Here is an 18,198-nt window from a genome sequence, read left to right on the forward strand (position 1 = left end):
AAGTTGCGGGCACCTTGATCTTGGACTTCTCAGCTTCCAAATCTGTGAGGAAATGAATTTCTGTTCTTTATAAATTACTCAGTGTAAGGTATTTTCTTATAGCGGCACAAAATGGACTGAGATACCATTGTATTTGATCTCGTGAATGTAAAGTTCGTGACTTGAAGAAATGTAGTGACAAATATTTTAAGATGAATCACATATGTAAGTATAAGACAATGTTTTGAAGCATTGCAAGAGATCAGTAAGAGTCTATTTTTAGGTTCTTACAGTCACATATATGAAGAAAATATATTTGTGGTATAATTTGACTATATTTATTTTTATAGTAGTTAGAAAGAATTAAATGTTCAGATCTTTTCCTCAGTTACTGCAACCTGCGGAACGGGTTTTTCATGTGTTGAACAGATAAATTTGTGAACAAAAAATTACACAGATGATAATATACACAGATTATGATATGATACTTGCAAGGGGAGCAAAGACAGTGCTGTAGGTACAGGTATATGAAATTCAGGTGGAGTTGTCAGGAGAGTCACCTCTCTGAAGAGGTGACACTGCAGTGAAATCTGAGCAATGAGCAGAATGAAGAGCATTTCAGAAAGAGGGAACAGTATGTACAGAGAGGCAGGAAAGAATATGTAGTGCTTGAGGAGCGAAATGCAGCTAGTTGGGGAATGAATCAAAAGTCATGGTTTTGAGACTGAGGGTTCAGGTAGGTGAGGGCCAGATTAGGCAGAATGTTAATGCTGCAGTATGGTGTATTACTCATTATGCATACTGAAGGGTATGAGTAAGAAAGCTTCATAATGTTATGAGGATACTGTACTTTTCTCTCTTCCATTTTGATGAGTATGACCTTTTCCTTGTCAGCCAGAGATACCTATCTGCCTCATGCAGGGGTGGGAAGTGGTATTAATATTATCATAGATGAAAGCAAAGACAAATCAGAAACCCAGCTTTGAATAACTAAATGGAACTTTTGAGCCCCCTGTAAGAGCTTTCTTCACAGCAAAAAGTATTTCCCAAATTCCTGAAGCTCTACATGATTGAGATTGTGATCAAGGCCCATAGACTGGAGTATTGGGTTTATTATAAACCATAGATGTAGGGCCCTCAGGAGATAAATTAAGAGATTTTCTGTCATGTAGGATGGGGAAAGCATATCTCTTCTACCTTGATGAAGTGTAGAAAGGGGACTCAAAAAGAAGGCATTTAGTGCAAATGGTCAAAGTATTTTCAGTCCTTACCTGTAAGCTGAAATTTCAGGATGAAGAGCATGTTTGGTTGAAAGTGAAAGCCTAAAGCAGAGAAGATTTTGCTGTGGTTTAGTGAGTTAGCAGTGACAGAGTAAAAATCGTAGGATAGTGTGGCCAAGCCCAAGCCTTCCTCAGTGCCTGCTTGTATGGGATGTAGGGTGCAGGAAGTCCTGTCAGCTCTGTGGGGATTTCAGAAGCCAGCTTAGATGGGACAGTGTATCTGTCACTAGCCTGGCATGCCCATGGCAAGAGGCCAGGGGATCCTATACAGATGCCTAAGGGTTAACAGCCTCAATGGAGATACAGATGGGGGATGTGGGTGAGACTCAGAGGATCTAGAAGCAACAGTGAAGGCTGAGATTGACTCAATCAGCAGCAAATGACCATAGTTCCCAGACTGAGTCGATTGATCTGAGCAGCCGTGGATTTTAGCTGTAGGTGTCTGCAGGGAACCAAGTGATCAAACAGACAAAGAACATTATTGCAGAGACCGGAGGACCTGAAAGTTTGCAACTGAGGCTACCTCTTTCCTGTCACCTCAATGTCATAGAAACCCACCTCCTTACAAACTCAGATGTATCCTTGAAGAAAAACAGTGGGTTGGAGAAAATATGAAAGATTCCCTATTTGGCAGATATGACTTAGTTTTTAGAAAAAGAATGTTTAAAGAAGAAGATAATAAGGTAGCATCGATGATCACTTTGTTCATGTATTCATTCATTTAGTAAATAACCACTGAGTGTCTGTTACATACCAGGCTCAGGGAATATAACAGACACCAATTTCTGCCTTCCTGGAGTTTACATTCTAGTGAAGGTAGTTCCAAATTGAAGCTGTAAGGAAAAAAACAAAACAAAACCATAACTCAATTAGAAAAAATAAAGTTGCTACAATTTGTTTTAAGTATTAGGCTATATTTTTAATCGTACAACAATGATGATGAAGAGTATTCTGGTGGTATGCATGACCATGTTGTGGTTAAGAAAAGCTAAAAATTACTACAGAGTTTATTCTTGGCTGAACAATAAATTTAAATAACTTGACATTTTATCATAGGGTCAGTCAGAGAGTCATAGAATTTTAGAGCCGGAAAGGTTCTTAGAGGTCATCTGGCCCAACCTCTTAGTTTGACTGGTAAGGAAACTGACTGGTAAGGAGTTGAAGAAAAAAATGCTGCTAAAACTAGGGTTTAAATGTATGTTCTTTGATCTTAGTCCAGGGCTCTTTATAATAGAATGAAACTTCCATTCAGATCTTAGGAAATATTCATTGATTCACCTGTTAAGTTCACCTTGCTATCAGAAGGCCCTTTGTGAAAATTTCTAGGGTTGGCTCTTTTAAGTATTGGAAACATAATTGGAAATATTATGACATTTAAGTAGGGAAGGTGGTTAGGAGAAAATAGACCCTCACTAGAGTGCTCAGTTCTTTCTCCATAAAATGTTAAATATAGCTCACAAAGAGTACCCAGCAAGGTGACACCTACATAGTAGGAAGTAAAAGCTTGGGCTCAGGAATGAGACATCTGAGTTCAAATTCTAGCTGTGTCATTTCTCAGCTAGTTTCTTAATCAGTTGTGAATCTTGTAGCAAGAAATTTGTTATAAAAAAGTGAATAAAATGTTGAAAGTCAGGAATGACTTATCTTGAAAGGCTAAATCAGGTTTAAGTTATGTCGAAAATGTTGCCACTCTCATTCACTTACATGCAATAGTTTTTCCCCTAGAGGGAAAGGGAAAGGGTTTTGGTTAGTTCTTTGGGAATAATTCATACTCTTCCATTTGTCTCATGGTATAGTTGACCAAGTGGTGTTACACTTTACTGATGCAATACTTATAGCTATGACAAATGAAAATGATGGTAGTCCTTGCATTTAATGCACATGTTTTACTTTTCTTAGTTTTATTAAGGACTAGGTACTTTTCTGAGGGAGTATTACATGTATATTTCATCTTTTATGTATGATATATCAAAAAAATAAAAGAATGGGAACAACCAGACTGGTAGTTTAGGTATATGGGGTACTGTAATCGTACACAAAGTTAGCTTTAACCTTGGTGGAAGGTGGAGAGGCAAGAGTGAAAGAAGGTTTTTAAAAAAGAAATTAAGATAATATGTTATATATATAGTGACAAAACCTAAAATGCCATCTAATCCTTTCTTTTTTGAATTTCCTTTTCTCTCTTCCACTTAATTTAAAATTCACTTAAATATAACTTGTGACATTGTGTTTAATTAAATTGTGTTTTAAAAAAAGAACACTCACTTGGTCTAAGACCGATATTTGACTAGACTTATGTGGTTAAAGTGATAACCTGCAGATATATTCATTTTCCAGTGCTTGGGCTGGCATCATGTCAAGTGATCTTTTTGCCATCGCATGCTTTGGCACTTGTATATTACAAATAGAGCCAGAGAACAGGCTATAACAATGAAGGAAATAAGAAAAAGAAAAGCTTACCTGTCTTCCATGATGGTTAACAAAAAATACCATGATGCTCTTAGTGCCCTTTTCGTGGGAAAAGTCATGCATGTCAATTTTGTATTTCACCACACAAAATAAATTAGTTCAGTTATATTGGTGTGTTTCAGCTTTGCATTTTAACAAATTAATTTCACAAATATTTACTGGGCACCTATTATGACAGTCTCTAACAATACTGAGTAGGGGAGGGTATGCGTATGTATGTGTTGTATGTATGTGTACGTGTGAGTAGGCATATTGTGAGTGTGCGTATGTGTGTGTGTGTAAGAGAGAGAAAGTGCTAGACAAAGTCAGCCTGACTTTGTTTTTCCACACCAGGAAAAATATAAACACCATTTCTGATCCCTGTCTTCAGAAAAAAAACTATTTATAATAAATCATAGTCTATATAAGAGAATTGGCCTGGTTATTTATGTCATAAATTTTAGTGTTTTGCACAGTACAGTTGTGTTAATGTAAGGAATATATTTCTGTAATTTAAGCAATAATAATGAAGTCTTTTTATCTTATTGAATACTACATTAAAGTTGAATAAGTCAATAAAGTCAACTTCCCACAGTTAATTTAAATTCTCTTTGAGAAAAAGTTAATGAAAACATTTAAAAAATACTATTTTTGTCTGTGCCAAGTGAATATTTAATTTACTGGTATCTTCTTATTGCTCTTTAGAGTCCAAGATTGGGCTTAAATATAGTGCTTAACATAAAAGTAAATCTAAGCTTTCTGCCTTAATCACTTAAGAGAAAAAAGAATATAAACCTAATAGAAGGAAAGAAGTTATGGCTTTCTTATAATTAATTTAACAGCTCTCAGTTTCTTCAGTTGATAACCAAGCCTTTGAGCCTCAAGTTTGATTGTATACTTGCTTGTCATTTAAACTGTACATTGGCTAGATGTTTAGTAGTGCTTGTGTTGAGTTCCTTCCATTGTGTTCATGTAGAAATCCTTTCACATTTCTAATTCAAAAGTAGACAAAATGAAAGTAATTTTTAAAAGTTGGTGGCCTACTATTCTCTTGGATTGTCCCTCAGGAAGAGTATTTATGCTAAATTCATAGTAATATAGATAAACCAGGACTACAGAAATTGAATGCCACCCACAAATACAAAAATCCTTCCAGAAGACCTGTATAATGTGTTATTACTTATGTACCTTCCTATATACAAAGAAAGCCAAAGCATATGTTTCTAACAAAGTGCTTACTCCAAAGTCTGCATGTCAGTTTGGAGTTGGTTTCCATATTTAACTGCTATATTACACACATGTGATTTTTTGATTCAATGCTTATTGATAATGAAGGGAACATTGATTTAGATATTAACATATAAATAGAGTATCTATACAAATATATATGTCATATACAATTATCTTCTTTTTATTTATAACATTTTAATTTATTTATAAGTGTATATGGTAAGTGTATAGTTTTTGGAGTATCAGGCTTCATAACTTCTATGATAGTTTCTTTGCAAGAAGCAGATTAATCATATTTAGAAATAACATAATGGTACCATTAAAGCTGGAAAGGAACATAGACTTCATTTAGTATATAACTTCATTTTACAAACAAGAAAATTGGGCTTCAGATAGGTCAAGAAATTTGCCCACAATGGCCCAGCATATTCATGATAGAACTAGGAGTAAAATTCATTTATTTTATTTTTAGTTCAATGCTCTCTCGGGCTGATTACATTTCTTAGTGTAGAATTAGAACTGCTTGACAAATCAGTGATTTCTTTACAACTCTCCTCTCCTTCCTGATCTCTCCTCTGGAAGAAAAATAAAAAGGTGATCTTGCTCCATGGAAGTATTTGGAGAGTGCTAATGACGATAGATTATATCCACCTTTATGACATTTGATCCTTATTTTTACGGATCATTCAACTACAGTCGTTCGTGTGTTGCTCATTTTTTTATCTTTTATTCCGTGTATATTTAAAAAATGTTTTAATCATGCTTTGATATGGTTTATCTTATTATATGCCAAACCTCTGGCCTGGAATCTTATGACATTTTGATTGAATAGAAACTTTGTTAGTGATCCAGATATAGGAAAGTCTCCAAAATAAGTTACATTAAAATACAGGGATTCACTTATCTGTAACTAGAATAACTGTTCCTACGAGCTTAAGTCTAAATCTTCTAAAGAAAACAATTTTTAATGTCATTTATTTTCAGCTATTCACAAATTCTCTTTTATGCTTGCTTTACTTTCCTTTTATTTTTATAAATTCAAATTTCTTCATATAGTGTACAAACACTAGGCTCCCAGGCAGTTTTGAGGGCTTATTATGAAAAAGTATATATATGTGTGGGGGTGGATGTATATGTTTCCATCTCTTTTTTTTTTTTTTTTTTTTTGCAGTGTCCCTCTTAGTTGGAAAGCTACATTTGGGTACAGACATTTGGGTTATAATGTCACCGATAGAATTGAGCAATTTTTGTTTTTCTAACTTTCGGAGTTCTGGCCAGTTTCACATAGGCTTCTATCAGTTGAAATGGTATCTTCAGCTTCAGCCAAGTGCAGGTTATTAGGTTACAAGTGCTAAAAATGATGAGTCGTTCTACACTTCATCCAGCGTGAATAAAAGCAAGTTTGTAAAATAATTATAATCTCCTGAAGCAGAGCCAGCCATGCAACCCGAGCCCATCTTTCTTAATTAGTTTGTATACAGTTCTTGTTTTAACAGAACAAACTTCAGAGGATACTCACATGGGACTGCTGAACCAGCTGTACAACTTTTATTTTGAAGAAGAAAAGTTGAGCCTCAGAACAGGCTGTTTTAAAGACAGGGAGGGACTTATCCTTTCAGAGCTTGACCAGCATGTGGAAGGAGAGCTCCCATGGCTGCAATAACTTAGGGAGTTCCTACCTGGGTGACACTTGGGGCAGGAAGTTTTCTGTTTGTTTTGTTCCATTCTGGAGTGTCCCGCGCACTTCTCTTGCCCGGATCAACGTGACTCTTGGTTTTTGCACACCCTGCTCTGTGGGGGAGTGCTCCAACGTGCCTGTCTTATGTGGCCTCTATGGACACACTGCTCAGCTGGCAGAGAGCAGGGAAGTTTTCTCCCAGCACCCAAAAAAAGAAAGAGGAAACTACTTTTTCTTTCTGGGCTCCTTGAAGCACAATAGATCAGAATAAGCTTCCACATTCCCTCCCTGGATTTTCTGGAGTAGTTTCCAGGAAGAAGTTAAACCTTCACCTTTAAATGGATGAGCATGTCACAATCAGAAGGAAACATCTCCAAAAACCCATCTTTAGGTAAGTAATACTACATCCCAGGTGGCTGTGGGGTTGTCAGGAACAATAACTTCTCTCCTTCGTCCTTAACTTGGGAGTTTTGGCACTAAGCTACAGCAGAAAAATAGAGTGTGCCTAAAGTTAATTTCATGTATACTGAACGAGTGTTTTTATTTTCTGCTTTCTGAAACTCTGTACACAAGCTCTTATCAACTCCTGAAAATACATTTTCGAAAAATCTCAAGCACATGAATGACATAGCACTGGAAAAACTTTTGCAACATTATGCAATCCCCTGCTGTTTCTGAGGACTGTTCCACAGTCCTCTAAATAGGAAATATTGTGCTTAGTTCTTTCAGCTGATCATACTCAAGGGCAATGTTTTAATGCTACACCTTTTTGGAGTTATGTATCTGGAGATAAATTTGAACTTGATAGCTATGGTACTAGAGTGCATATTTTATAGCTCGGTCAGGAATATCAGACCAGTAGTTAAAGAAACCATAGGGCTATAGGAAAAATTTCACATTGTGGTGGAATCTATGACCAGGCAAAATGTAGGTACAGTACAATGGATTGAGCTAAGGTTTTATTTTGGAGAAAGGGATACTCTTTCTCTAAGGCAGCAGCAATTTCTTCATTGTCTCTTTAATGCTTGATTCTTTAGTCACCTGTTACGTACTTTAGAATTTAGAATTGGGAATTTATAATTTTAAAGTAGCTAGAAAATGAATACAAACAATTTCTGCCTCCTAATACAGATTTTTTAGAATGTCAATTATATGTCAATTTTATGCTTTCCCCAAAATAATTTTCTAAAAACAGCAGAGACACTACATGTTAATATTATTAGATGTTAAAGTCAAGTTGCAGCCACTGGTCCTTGATCTAGTATTAATTACAGGATAATAAAAATTTATGGGTGGAATTCCTGGCACTCTATGGTTGTTACATAATGAATAAGAGTGGACCTCAAGGAATATAACTGTATAAAATATGGCCATTTTTATGTATTGATTAAACATTGCTACAATATTATTATTAGCAACATTATACTTTTGTAATGTTTAAAAGAAAATGCCAACTTGTCTGTTTTAAAATCTTATTCTGAACATAAATTATACTACTTAAATCTACCCATATGGAACTAATATTATAATCCACATCTACTTAAATATGCATTTGTTAGTCTTATATGGCAATGTCAATAAGTAACCAAAAATCTAAAGTGAACCCCAAAATCCCCTACCATATTTCCTGTAAAGTTCTCCCAATCGTATGTAAATGATCTCTGTGCTTTCCCAAGTGCAGGGGTGACTTCAAAAAGGCATGATAATTGCAAAGGTGATTCTAAACTTGATCCTAGTGAGGCACCCCTTGAAGAGGGCACCCCAGCAGTTTGGGAAGGCAAGGCTGTGCTGGATAAAATCAGAAACACGTAGTCACCATCTTTGTTGTATCACCTCATCAGGGAGTTGTTGGGATTGAGGCAAGTGGTCTCCACCACTGATCTATGCCAAATCCTCATCTCTTCCTGATGAATTATATGTCTACGTGCTACTTGCAGGTGGATTACAACTTAACTACACTTCTTTCTTTATGCAAAAAACAAAGCCTTTGTGAAAGTTGAGATTCTTTGCCTAAATAATTAGAATAAAATTTGATAAATTCAATTGATCGCTTCTTGATCCTGGTTGGTCAAGAGAAGGAAATGAAGCTACCAAAGAGGCCATACTTTGACCCAGGCAGTTGTTTCAGGCAAGTGTAGAAATGGGAGCCTGACTGAAAACAGGTTGTGGCTAGATGAGGGAGCAAGATTTCTTGGTCATCTGGCAGATTGACAGCTGGCATTGCTTTCTTTTTACCAGGGTGAATTGTGATGAGGGAAAAGGGAGTTGGAGAGTATCTTAAAGGATTCAAATAGCTAGGTTGAATTCTGCAGAGAAAGTTAATTTTCAATAAAATACAGCATAGACTTCCTGATAGCTAGTTGTCCTTTTAGGGAAGCTGGTAAATGGGTTAAGCTTGCTTTTGGTGCTTTTGCCCTTATCTCCTGCCCCCACTTCATTTTCTTTGTCAGCCTTCTTTCCCAGGTACCTTGTTTTTTTGGCTATCCCGTGGCTGTCCAGTGTCTCACACTGAGACATCTCGCTCAGGCCTGACTTTTCAGAGATCCATGTATCAGACCTTTTTTTCTTGATATGTACTTGTCTACACTTCCTAAGGGCCTTGCACACTGGTTATCGGTCCACTCGATGGGCAAATCTTTGCTGGTCTGTTTCGTATGTGCTAGTGGGGCCAGTTACAAGTTTAACAGAAATTTTGTGCAAGTAATATCTTGAATGTTTATAAATAATTAATTTACAGTTTCAGATTAGTCTAGAATTTTTTTTTTTAAATATCTTATGTATTGATGCCATTTCAAATCTCTATGTACAGGCTAGTTTCTTCTATAAGCGAACCAGTAGCTATAATTCAACTCACCTGGCTTTCACTGACTGCCTATGGGTGTCCACTTATAGTCCATGGTGTTTGGGAGTTCAGACATGAAAAACCCTAAAAAACAATTATCTGCTCTCACAAGACATGTCATCTAGAATATACCTAAATAACTGTGGTACAGGCAGACAAAAGGAGGTAATAATGTCCCCGGAGATTGAAATAGAAGAGACAGATCTCAGTAATGATTACCTCTGATACCGATATGACCTGAGAGAGATGAGAGTAAGTTTTGTTTTTTTAATTTAATTTTCAAGACTGAATTAAAATCAATTTTTTATCAGCACAATCTCCCTAAATTTCAGAAAGTAAAAATCATCCATCAAGTAGAAAAAGTTAGCTGAGAGGTTTTGGAGTAGATGGTAGATATTGAAATTACATGGCTGGATAAAATACTGGGAGGCCTGGCAGGAATCTTACATAGTATTTAGATTTTTTTCTTTAAGAATGTCTGGGCCTCCTTACAGTGAAGATTCCCTAATCATTTCCCATAGGGAGGTTATCAAATCTATTTTTTTTAAGTTTTCCTTGGAAATTTTAGATATATGTTTTCACACCATTTCTGTGACATAAAGAACAAAGGCAAAATTCTTTGATGGCAAAGCAGGAGTTTATATTATCTCTTTTATAAATATCATGTGAAACTTTGTGATCAATGAGACTATTCAGCCCTGAGCATGTATACATGGTACCTCTTGAACACACTGTGGTTCTTACTGCAACGACTCTTATAGCTCTGACTTGTATAGAGAAAAAAGTGACGCTCCTTTTACTCCAGAGAAACTCTTTGGGTTTTATAATTTCCTAGGAAGGAAGCAGCATCACAGAAGTACACTAATGTGTTTTCAATCAACAATACTGAGTTCTGTTCCTTAGCACTTACAAAATAAAATTACTGTATATAGATTTTTAAAATCCAAGATGTTAATCAACATTTGACATATGAGACCTCACATAGACACATTCCTTTAGGCTTTTACGAACCTCTTTTTCTGCATTACCAGACAGCTATATCTCTGGTAGTTATAACAATTCATTTCTTAATATAAATAGACTCATCAATTTGTGTTTCAATATTACATGATACATGTAATATATCACATTCAAATGAAGGATCATTGTGTAACTTCGGTAAAATAATTGCTGGAGGCGTTTCTACCTTATTGCATTGTCATATTTTTTAGTAAACCTTCTATATTTCCATGTGATGAATCAACCTGAGACTATGATAGCAAGAAAAATCCACTTCTCCTAATAAAATTTCATCAGTCAAAATATTTCTTATCTGAATTTCACTGCCATTGGCAGTTTACGTCTGGGCTTTTGTTATGATTATCTACTTTTACTTGGTTTGATGTTTCATTATATCAAATTCTACTATATGTCCATATTTTTCTGTTTTGTTTCCTCAAATTCTTTCTAAAAGTAGGTAGTAAAAAAATGAATTTAAGAAATATATTAAAGTGATTCTTACATGTTAAACTTTAACATTCTTTGAACCAACAACTTTTTGAACCTCTTTCAAGGTTCAAAATTGAATATGTTATTTTTGTGGTGATTTTCCATTAGAAGTGACACTAAAAAGCCACAAACAAAATCATGCAAATAGTTCTTTATCAGCCCTAGAATTGAGAACTGGTCTATGCATCCAGGATCAGAGACACTAAAGTGCAAGGCAGCCAGGGCCCAAGATTAATGAAAATATTGGGATCTTGACGGCATTGAGAACATGCTGTTTCTTCTCTTTATGTCTTCTCAAAAGTTTTATTTTTACAAGTATGTCAGCAGAGGAATTCTGAGTGTGTATTTGGCAGGCATATTTTCTTCACATAAAAATGTAGAAAGTAGTAGGATGAAATAAGAAAGCCTAGAAAAAGAAAAACAGATCCTAATTTTGTTTGTGGATCTAATGGGGCTGGTTAGTAACCTATTGAGGTATGAATTCTAATTTCAAGGTTATGACATGTGCTTTATAGAGGAATATCATAAAATATATGTTATTTATTATAAAACATTTGTTATATATTTAAAATTACAAAACTTTCAGAGTGTAATTGTTTTTATTTACTTCCACATTTAAACTCAGTGTATTAACATCAATGTCAAAGCTAAACCAGAAGTTGCTAACATGCAGGGGCCACAGTGCATTTAAGGTTTTTACACATTACGGAGGTGGATCACCTGACTGACTTCACGGATTTACAGTAGTTTTCTAGCATGTTGTCCAGATAATAGTCAATTATTTAGATGTTCCAGGTCCATTTACTGCAGTGATTTGAGACCCATAAAAAACCTGAACAAATAATATAAAACATAAAATTGCATCAAAATATAAAGAAATCGTGACACATTATTGGAAATTGATATTTTTATGTCATAAGTATTTATATTAGTTTTTGATTTAAGCATCTTTTTAACACCTTCCTCTCACCAGAAATATATATTTTAGACAGAAATATAATTTAATACAAAGTCATTAGAGTGGAAAGAAAGTACATAGAAAAAAATCAAGTATGAGGTGACGAAGTGGTAAATTCAGTATTTCTTTGTTTATATGCAATGAATTTCCTCATAGGAAAAATTGCCACGTTAATCAAATCTGAAATATGATGCAATTCTACATTTATAAAAATATTTTACCAGTTTCTGGTTATCAGATGAAAGTGCTTGTGAATTTGTTAGTGAGCAAAGAGAGAGAGAAGAAAAGAATATGAATTTACCTGCAAGGATGACAAAGTAGCTGGAAATTTAGTTACAGGGTTTTGGAAAAACTGTGAATGAGTTATGTTAGTGATATTTATTAATTGACGGAACAAAACAATTATATTTATGTTATTCTCCCTTGCTATGAAAGTGAAAAATACTTTTGAAAAATAGACACAGTGAAATTAAAGTTTATGACACTAAAGTACGAGGCAGCCAGGGCCCAAATATATAGCAATAGAACATTTATTTTATAATAGATATGTTTATTAAAAATTAATCTTTTTGTTGTCTAGGTCAGGATGTTATTGCTGCTGGTCAAAGGCTATATGATTTATAGAGCAAGAAACAGACAAAAATTAATTTTTGAAATAGATTGCAAAGATCAAAGCATGACGATAGACACATTTGTATTTAAGGCAAGTAATTTTTTTATCATGAAAAAAATGATCAGACATCACAGAGCCTAGTTATTTTTCCAGGAGTGATAAAAATAGCTCTAATTTTTAAGTGGTCATCATCACCAATAGATAAACTATAATTTGTTATAAATTTTGATGTCAGGCAGTAATTTACTCCTGCTGGCATTATTTCACCCACAGTCAACACAAATTTAAATTATCTCCAATAATTTTCATCATCATTACCAGCAGCAGCAGATATTAATATCAATACTAAGAGCTTCTGTCCATTGAACACTTAATATATTTTTAGGCAAGTTACATGAATATAATCTTTAGGGCAACTCCATGAGGAAGTATTAAATCCACAATGAATAGTTTGGGTATGGAGTCAGGAACAGAGCACAGGTTGAAACACGGGAAAGTGTTTCTCACTCAGGAGATACACAGATCTTGTTTTCTGAGCTAGAGCAGCTTGATGGTATGTGCATTTATCTTAAACATCTGTGTGATTTAGAAACAGCTTTTCAAAGATTTGGAGTGTCTGAAATGAGGAAAATCAAGATTGTGCAGGTAAAATGATCTACTGGGAATATTAATGGTTTTATACCATCTGGAAAATTTTACATTTAGAGAAATCAGCCTGTTACACATAGTGTTTAGGTAAAAAGCAATGAAAAAAGTCATTCTGGTGGGTGCTTGTTTAAAAGATGACCTGCAGGTTTGTAGAGATGGAATAAGGTTCGAGAAGTCTGCAGTATTTATAAACCTAGTCTCTTCAGTTCTGTGAGTGAACATAACATAGTTTTGACAGTCAGTTCTCATGGGAAAGCTTCAGTTTATTTATGTAGTTGATTACAGCCACTTGGACGTGAGCTCTAATTGAGGAAAATCCAACATTTCCTGAGCTGGAGCTGCTGGAAGTGTACGGGGCAAGTCATAGTGCATTTGCAGGAACAGATGATAATATTTCCAGATTTGCTATCTTTGTAACCCTCCAAGCCTGCTCCATTATTATCATCCTTTTTGTTATGTACAAGCATTAGTTCTGAGTAAAATTAGTGTCCGTTTTTAGTGTTTTGGTGGCTCTGGCCTTTAAAGTCTTTGGATGTCATCTTTAGAATAGTTTTATAATTAAATCAAAACAGACATTTAAATATTAATTATATATTTATTAACCAACTGTTTATAGGCATGGAAAGTTGTGGGCTTTTATTATGAAAACCATCACTTCAGCTTTAAAAATGTTAATATTTAAGTTTTTAAGGATCAAAGAGCTTGGAACAAATTGATTAGAGACCAGTGGTAATGAAAAACAATAAGGCTGTGTTCTTAACATACAAAAGTGGCAATTTTGTGTCTTCTAATTGAGGAAGGAAAAGAAAATCCTACAAGGTCAAGTCATTTTAAAGTTATATCATTAAATTAAATTTGGATGAAAGTAGGGATATGTGACAATCCGGGGCCACCTGTTTGTTCAACATGAAACAGAAAAAGAGACTCTTGCTGATTTCTAGGCCCACCAATTAGGAATTTGCTCTTCAGTCCAGCTGCATCCAATTGTTTCTAACACTGAGATTCTGTACCATTATATCTGCATCTCTTTTACTGCACATATCCTTTCATTCTATTATAATTACTTAAGTGAAGGGATAGGCTCTTCTACAAAACTGTAAGATGCTTGAGGCTAGAATCAATATTGAATTCATCTTTGTATTTCTCATAACTTTTAGTAAAATGTATTTCATAAATAAGTACTTACCCAAGTCTTTAAATTTAAATACCCAAAGGAACCACATTGGTATTGTAAATATGTGAAGTAGCACATGCCACGAATTGTGGTAAATGGAAAACAAAACACATTTATTTTTACATTGTTGAAAACACTGAAACACTAAACAAAATCTAGCTGCAGACTGCTAGCCGGTGACCCTTGAAATGAATGAGTGATAGAATGAATAGTTTGTTTTGTTAGATCCACATAGTTTTTCTCCCCGTTTTCAGGGTCAATGATGGCAAAGCTTGGCTGAAAATTTTGGCAGTTGCATCGAAGAAGATTACTAAGGGGATGGGTACTTATTTCTTGTTTCTAATACTAATTAAAGAATGAGAAAACCAATATACTCCACAGCATACCCGTACTGATAAGTTGTATATAATTTTGTAGTATTAAAGGAGTAGATGAAAAAACTCTCTTTCACAGCATAGCTTTTCAAACACTGAAGAAAATTGTATCAGCTATTGCTGTTTATAAATCTCCCCAAAACATAATGGCTTAAAATGACACGAGTCTATGGGTCTGTTAAGTGGTTCTGCTGATCTGTACCAGGCTTGGTTGACCTTAATGGGGCTTTCACATGCATCTGTGGCCAGATGGTGGATTTGCTGTGAACTAGCTGGTCTAGGGGGGCCTTGGTTATATGACTTGACTTCCCTCCACTGTATCTCATATCCCTCCAGCAGGCTAGCCTGGAAAGTTTTTCAAGGTTCTAACTGAGTCTGACTGAGTCAAGTTGCTACTGTTCCATTGGAAAAAATCAAAAAGCCACATGGCCAAGCCTAGAGTTGGTGTGGGAAGGCATAACCAAAGGGTATATAGACATAGGGAAGCATGTATAATTGTACCCAATTAATCCATTCTGAAAGCTTTTATTTCTTTTCTGATTCTTCTTTTCATTAGTCCCTCTATACTTCATTCAGCCGTTGAAGTGACAGTACATAGTGTGAATCTTTATTTCATGTTATTAAGTGGTCTGAGTGACCAGTGAGGACAGGAAAAATATATATATTAACAAAGCAGTAGGGTCCAGATAACACTCATGTGGCCCAAGGGTCAAACATGGCACACCTGACTCCAGCATTACAGCATGCCTGAGGTTCCTAGTTAAAAAAGTTTTTAACGGTTAAAAATGGATCACTTAATTGCCTAAAACCTGAGCTATTACACCCATAATGACTGCCTTTATTTTCCCAGTTCCTTTTGGATAATTGATTTTTACCAAATGTCATGCTAGCAGACTTGAGGAAATTAGTTATTTAATAGAAGCTGAACACAATTAATTAGACAATTTTGGACAATTCAGTTCCAATTCTACTAAAACTATGGCATGGAAAGGAGGCTTAGGAATAGTAATAATAAAATAAAACTTCCTTATGCATTTGAATCATATTTGAGTCACATCCATAATGTGTATTCTTTTGGGATTTAGGTTTATTATGTTTTAAAAATTATTTATTCTTTATGGGATAGATTTAGGATAATGTTTTCTATTACAGAACCCTCCTAAGCATCACTATGAGTAAATCTTTTTGTAAAAGTCACAAATATGAATTTTGAATCAGTGATTCTCAAAATGAATCTGTTTGCTATTGACATTAGAATTGCAGTTTTAAAAAAACAAAACAAACAAACAAACAAAAAACAAAACAGGCTTCTGCATTCCTAACCCCAGAGATTTTGATTCAGTAGGTCTGGGTGTAGAAAGGTTTGATGTATTTCTACAAGCTCCCCAGTTTATGCTGATTTATAGCTAGACTTGGGATCCACTTTCCTTAATGATATAATTTATATACACTAGGAATGGAAAAGCAATTTGGAAAACCTTTTGATAAAATCAGTATCATCACTGGACATATAAGCCAAAATTTTTCTTTTCTTTTTCATTACAAATCAGTTAGGTACAGGCGATATCTGAATGCAAAAAGGATTAAATTTCTCCTCTACAAAATCTTCAACTCTTTTTTAAGGATATAGATCTATAAAGAACAGAGACAAACTACCATGAACTTTAAGGCAATGGATCTCAGTATTGGCTGTGTCTTGCAATCACTGGGAGCATTTAAAAACCTCATTGCCCAGGTGATATTTCAGACCTATTATATCAAAATTGCTTGGTGAGACCCAGGGATCAGTGTTTTTCTTAAACTCCCTAGTTTTCTAATGTATATAGCCAAGGTTGGCAACCACAGCCCTAAAAAGAAGCCCATGTGAAAGGACAGTGACAGAAGGTGGCAAAACACTTGAGGGTGAACATTGAAAGGTGACTTGGATTTTGACATGCAATTGGAAGAAGGAAAGGACATCAGGACACTGAGATAGCATGAAGAAAGGCATGGGAATATAAAAGTGCATGAACTGTTTGGGGAGTTTCAGAAATAGGGAAAATTCCTGATTGGCCAGTGCAGAACTGAGCATCTGTATGTGTATGGAGGCATGTGTGGCTCAAACTTTGGTTAGGGCTAGAGTCAGGGCCTTATTGCATTTATTTTGTGACTATGTGCTGTCACCCATGTGATCTGATGTTAAAACTGACAAATCCAATGAACTGAACTCCTAAGCTCAGCACTTTCAAAATGCAATTTCATCATAGGACGCCATTCCCCTGAAGTACTCTGAACAAAAGCTCCAAGTAAGTTAGGGAAATACCTCCAGTCATACTCATTCTCCTCTTAGGATTTAAAAAAGATATTAGATGTTGTTAAGTAAAACTTGTTTGTTTACTCTAATATTTCCCCCAACATATTCTATCTATGCATAATGTTTGTTAATATTCCCAAAGAAACACATTTCTGTTCCAAAGAAACACATTTCTGTTCCCCTAAATTTTTCCAAAACATGTCTCCTTTATTTTGCTGAAATTCACTTTGCTTCACCTAGTCTTCTTTCTTTCTTTTATTATTTATTTCCTATTCTTGTTCCTATTTATGTTATCTGGAAGATAGTCTGTCCCCAAGAAATTTCTACATAGTTAGCATTTTTTATCTCCTCTTAGAGAGGAAATAAACAAAGTTGCCTAGTTGAGAGAATAGTTAATGTTTTATTACATAACTGTGATGGTGTGAGTTTAAAAAAAGGAAGAAGAAATATTTTGAAAAGATTGAGAGACAATGAACAATGTCACATTATTGAAACAGCTGAGGGTAAATTAAGAAATAACAGATGGAAGTTATGTGTGGATTATCACACCCAGGTGCCACTGTATACACGAATTTGGCAGCATTTTACCTAGTTCTTGTGCCTTTTTCCTTGCTTCATCCTGAAGAGATTTCTTTTTTTTGTTAAAAAGTCATTGGCCTTAAATTCACACTTAGTGAAAAGTAGATAGTTCAAAATCTACAAATAATGCCATTCTGAATAATGATAGCTTGCGGTAGTGCAGAATTCCATGTCGAGATTATATTTTTTAATTTTTCTACATCTGTTGTACTATTTGTTCACATATTATCCTTGTGAGGTAGAAGGAAACCATATAGATCCCCATTTCATAGGGGAAGAAATTTAAGCTACAGTGGTCACAGGAAGTTAAAGAAAGAAACATTTAAGGGTACTGACATTAAGAGCAAGCAAGTTAAATATGGCTTGTCATTATAGATTTCATCTTCATAATAGATAATGTTAGGAACTGTAATATGTATGCCAGGTCAGCCATATGATTCTTCTTTGAGCTATAACCCATTGTCACTAGCCAAGGAAGTCATTTGAATTCCGTTTAATTTTTTTTAGCTACTCAAAATTATTTAATACCCATAATTTTCAAGAAAATTTTCTCTTCTAGAGGCGGGAAGAGACAAAAACTGAGTAAAAGTCAATTGTCATATGTTCTCTGTGTC

The 18,198-nt window shown here is 34.9% G+C and overlaps 1 protein-coding gene across 9 annotated transcripts in view; it reads left to right on the forward strand.

Moving 5' to 3' along the window:
• Positions 1–18,198, forward strand: part of PDE1A (phosphodiesterase 1A) — a 313,670-nt gene that overhangs the window by 61,398 nt on the left and 234,074 nt on the right. For 2 of the 9 annotated variants that reach the window (XM_069470065.1, XM_069470075.1), the window contains exon 1: positions 6,550–7,006. The exons of the other annotated variants lie outside the window; for them this stretch is intronic. In XM_069470065.1, the coding sequence (XP_069326166.1) occupies positions 6,954–7,006 (53 nt within the window). In that variant the 5' untranslated portion in view covers positions 6,550–6,953. Of the gene's footprint in view, positions 1–6,549; positions 7,007–18,198 lie in introns of those variants that run through there. 9 annotated transcript variants of the gene reach the window in all.

Source organism: Eulemur rufifrons, chromosome 1, assembly GCF_041146395.1.
Source record: "Eulemur rufifrons isolate Redbay chromosome 1, OSU_ERuf_1, whole genome shotgun sequence".
NCBI lineage: Eukaryota > Metazoa > Chordata > Mammalia > Primates > Lemuridae > Eulemur > Eulemur rufifrons.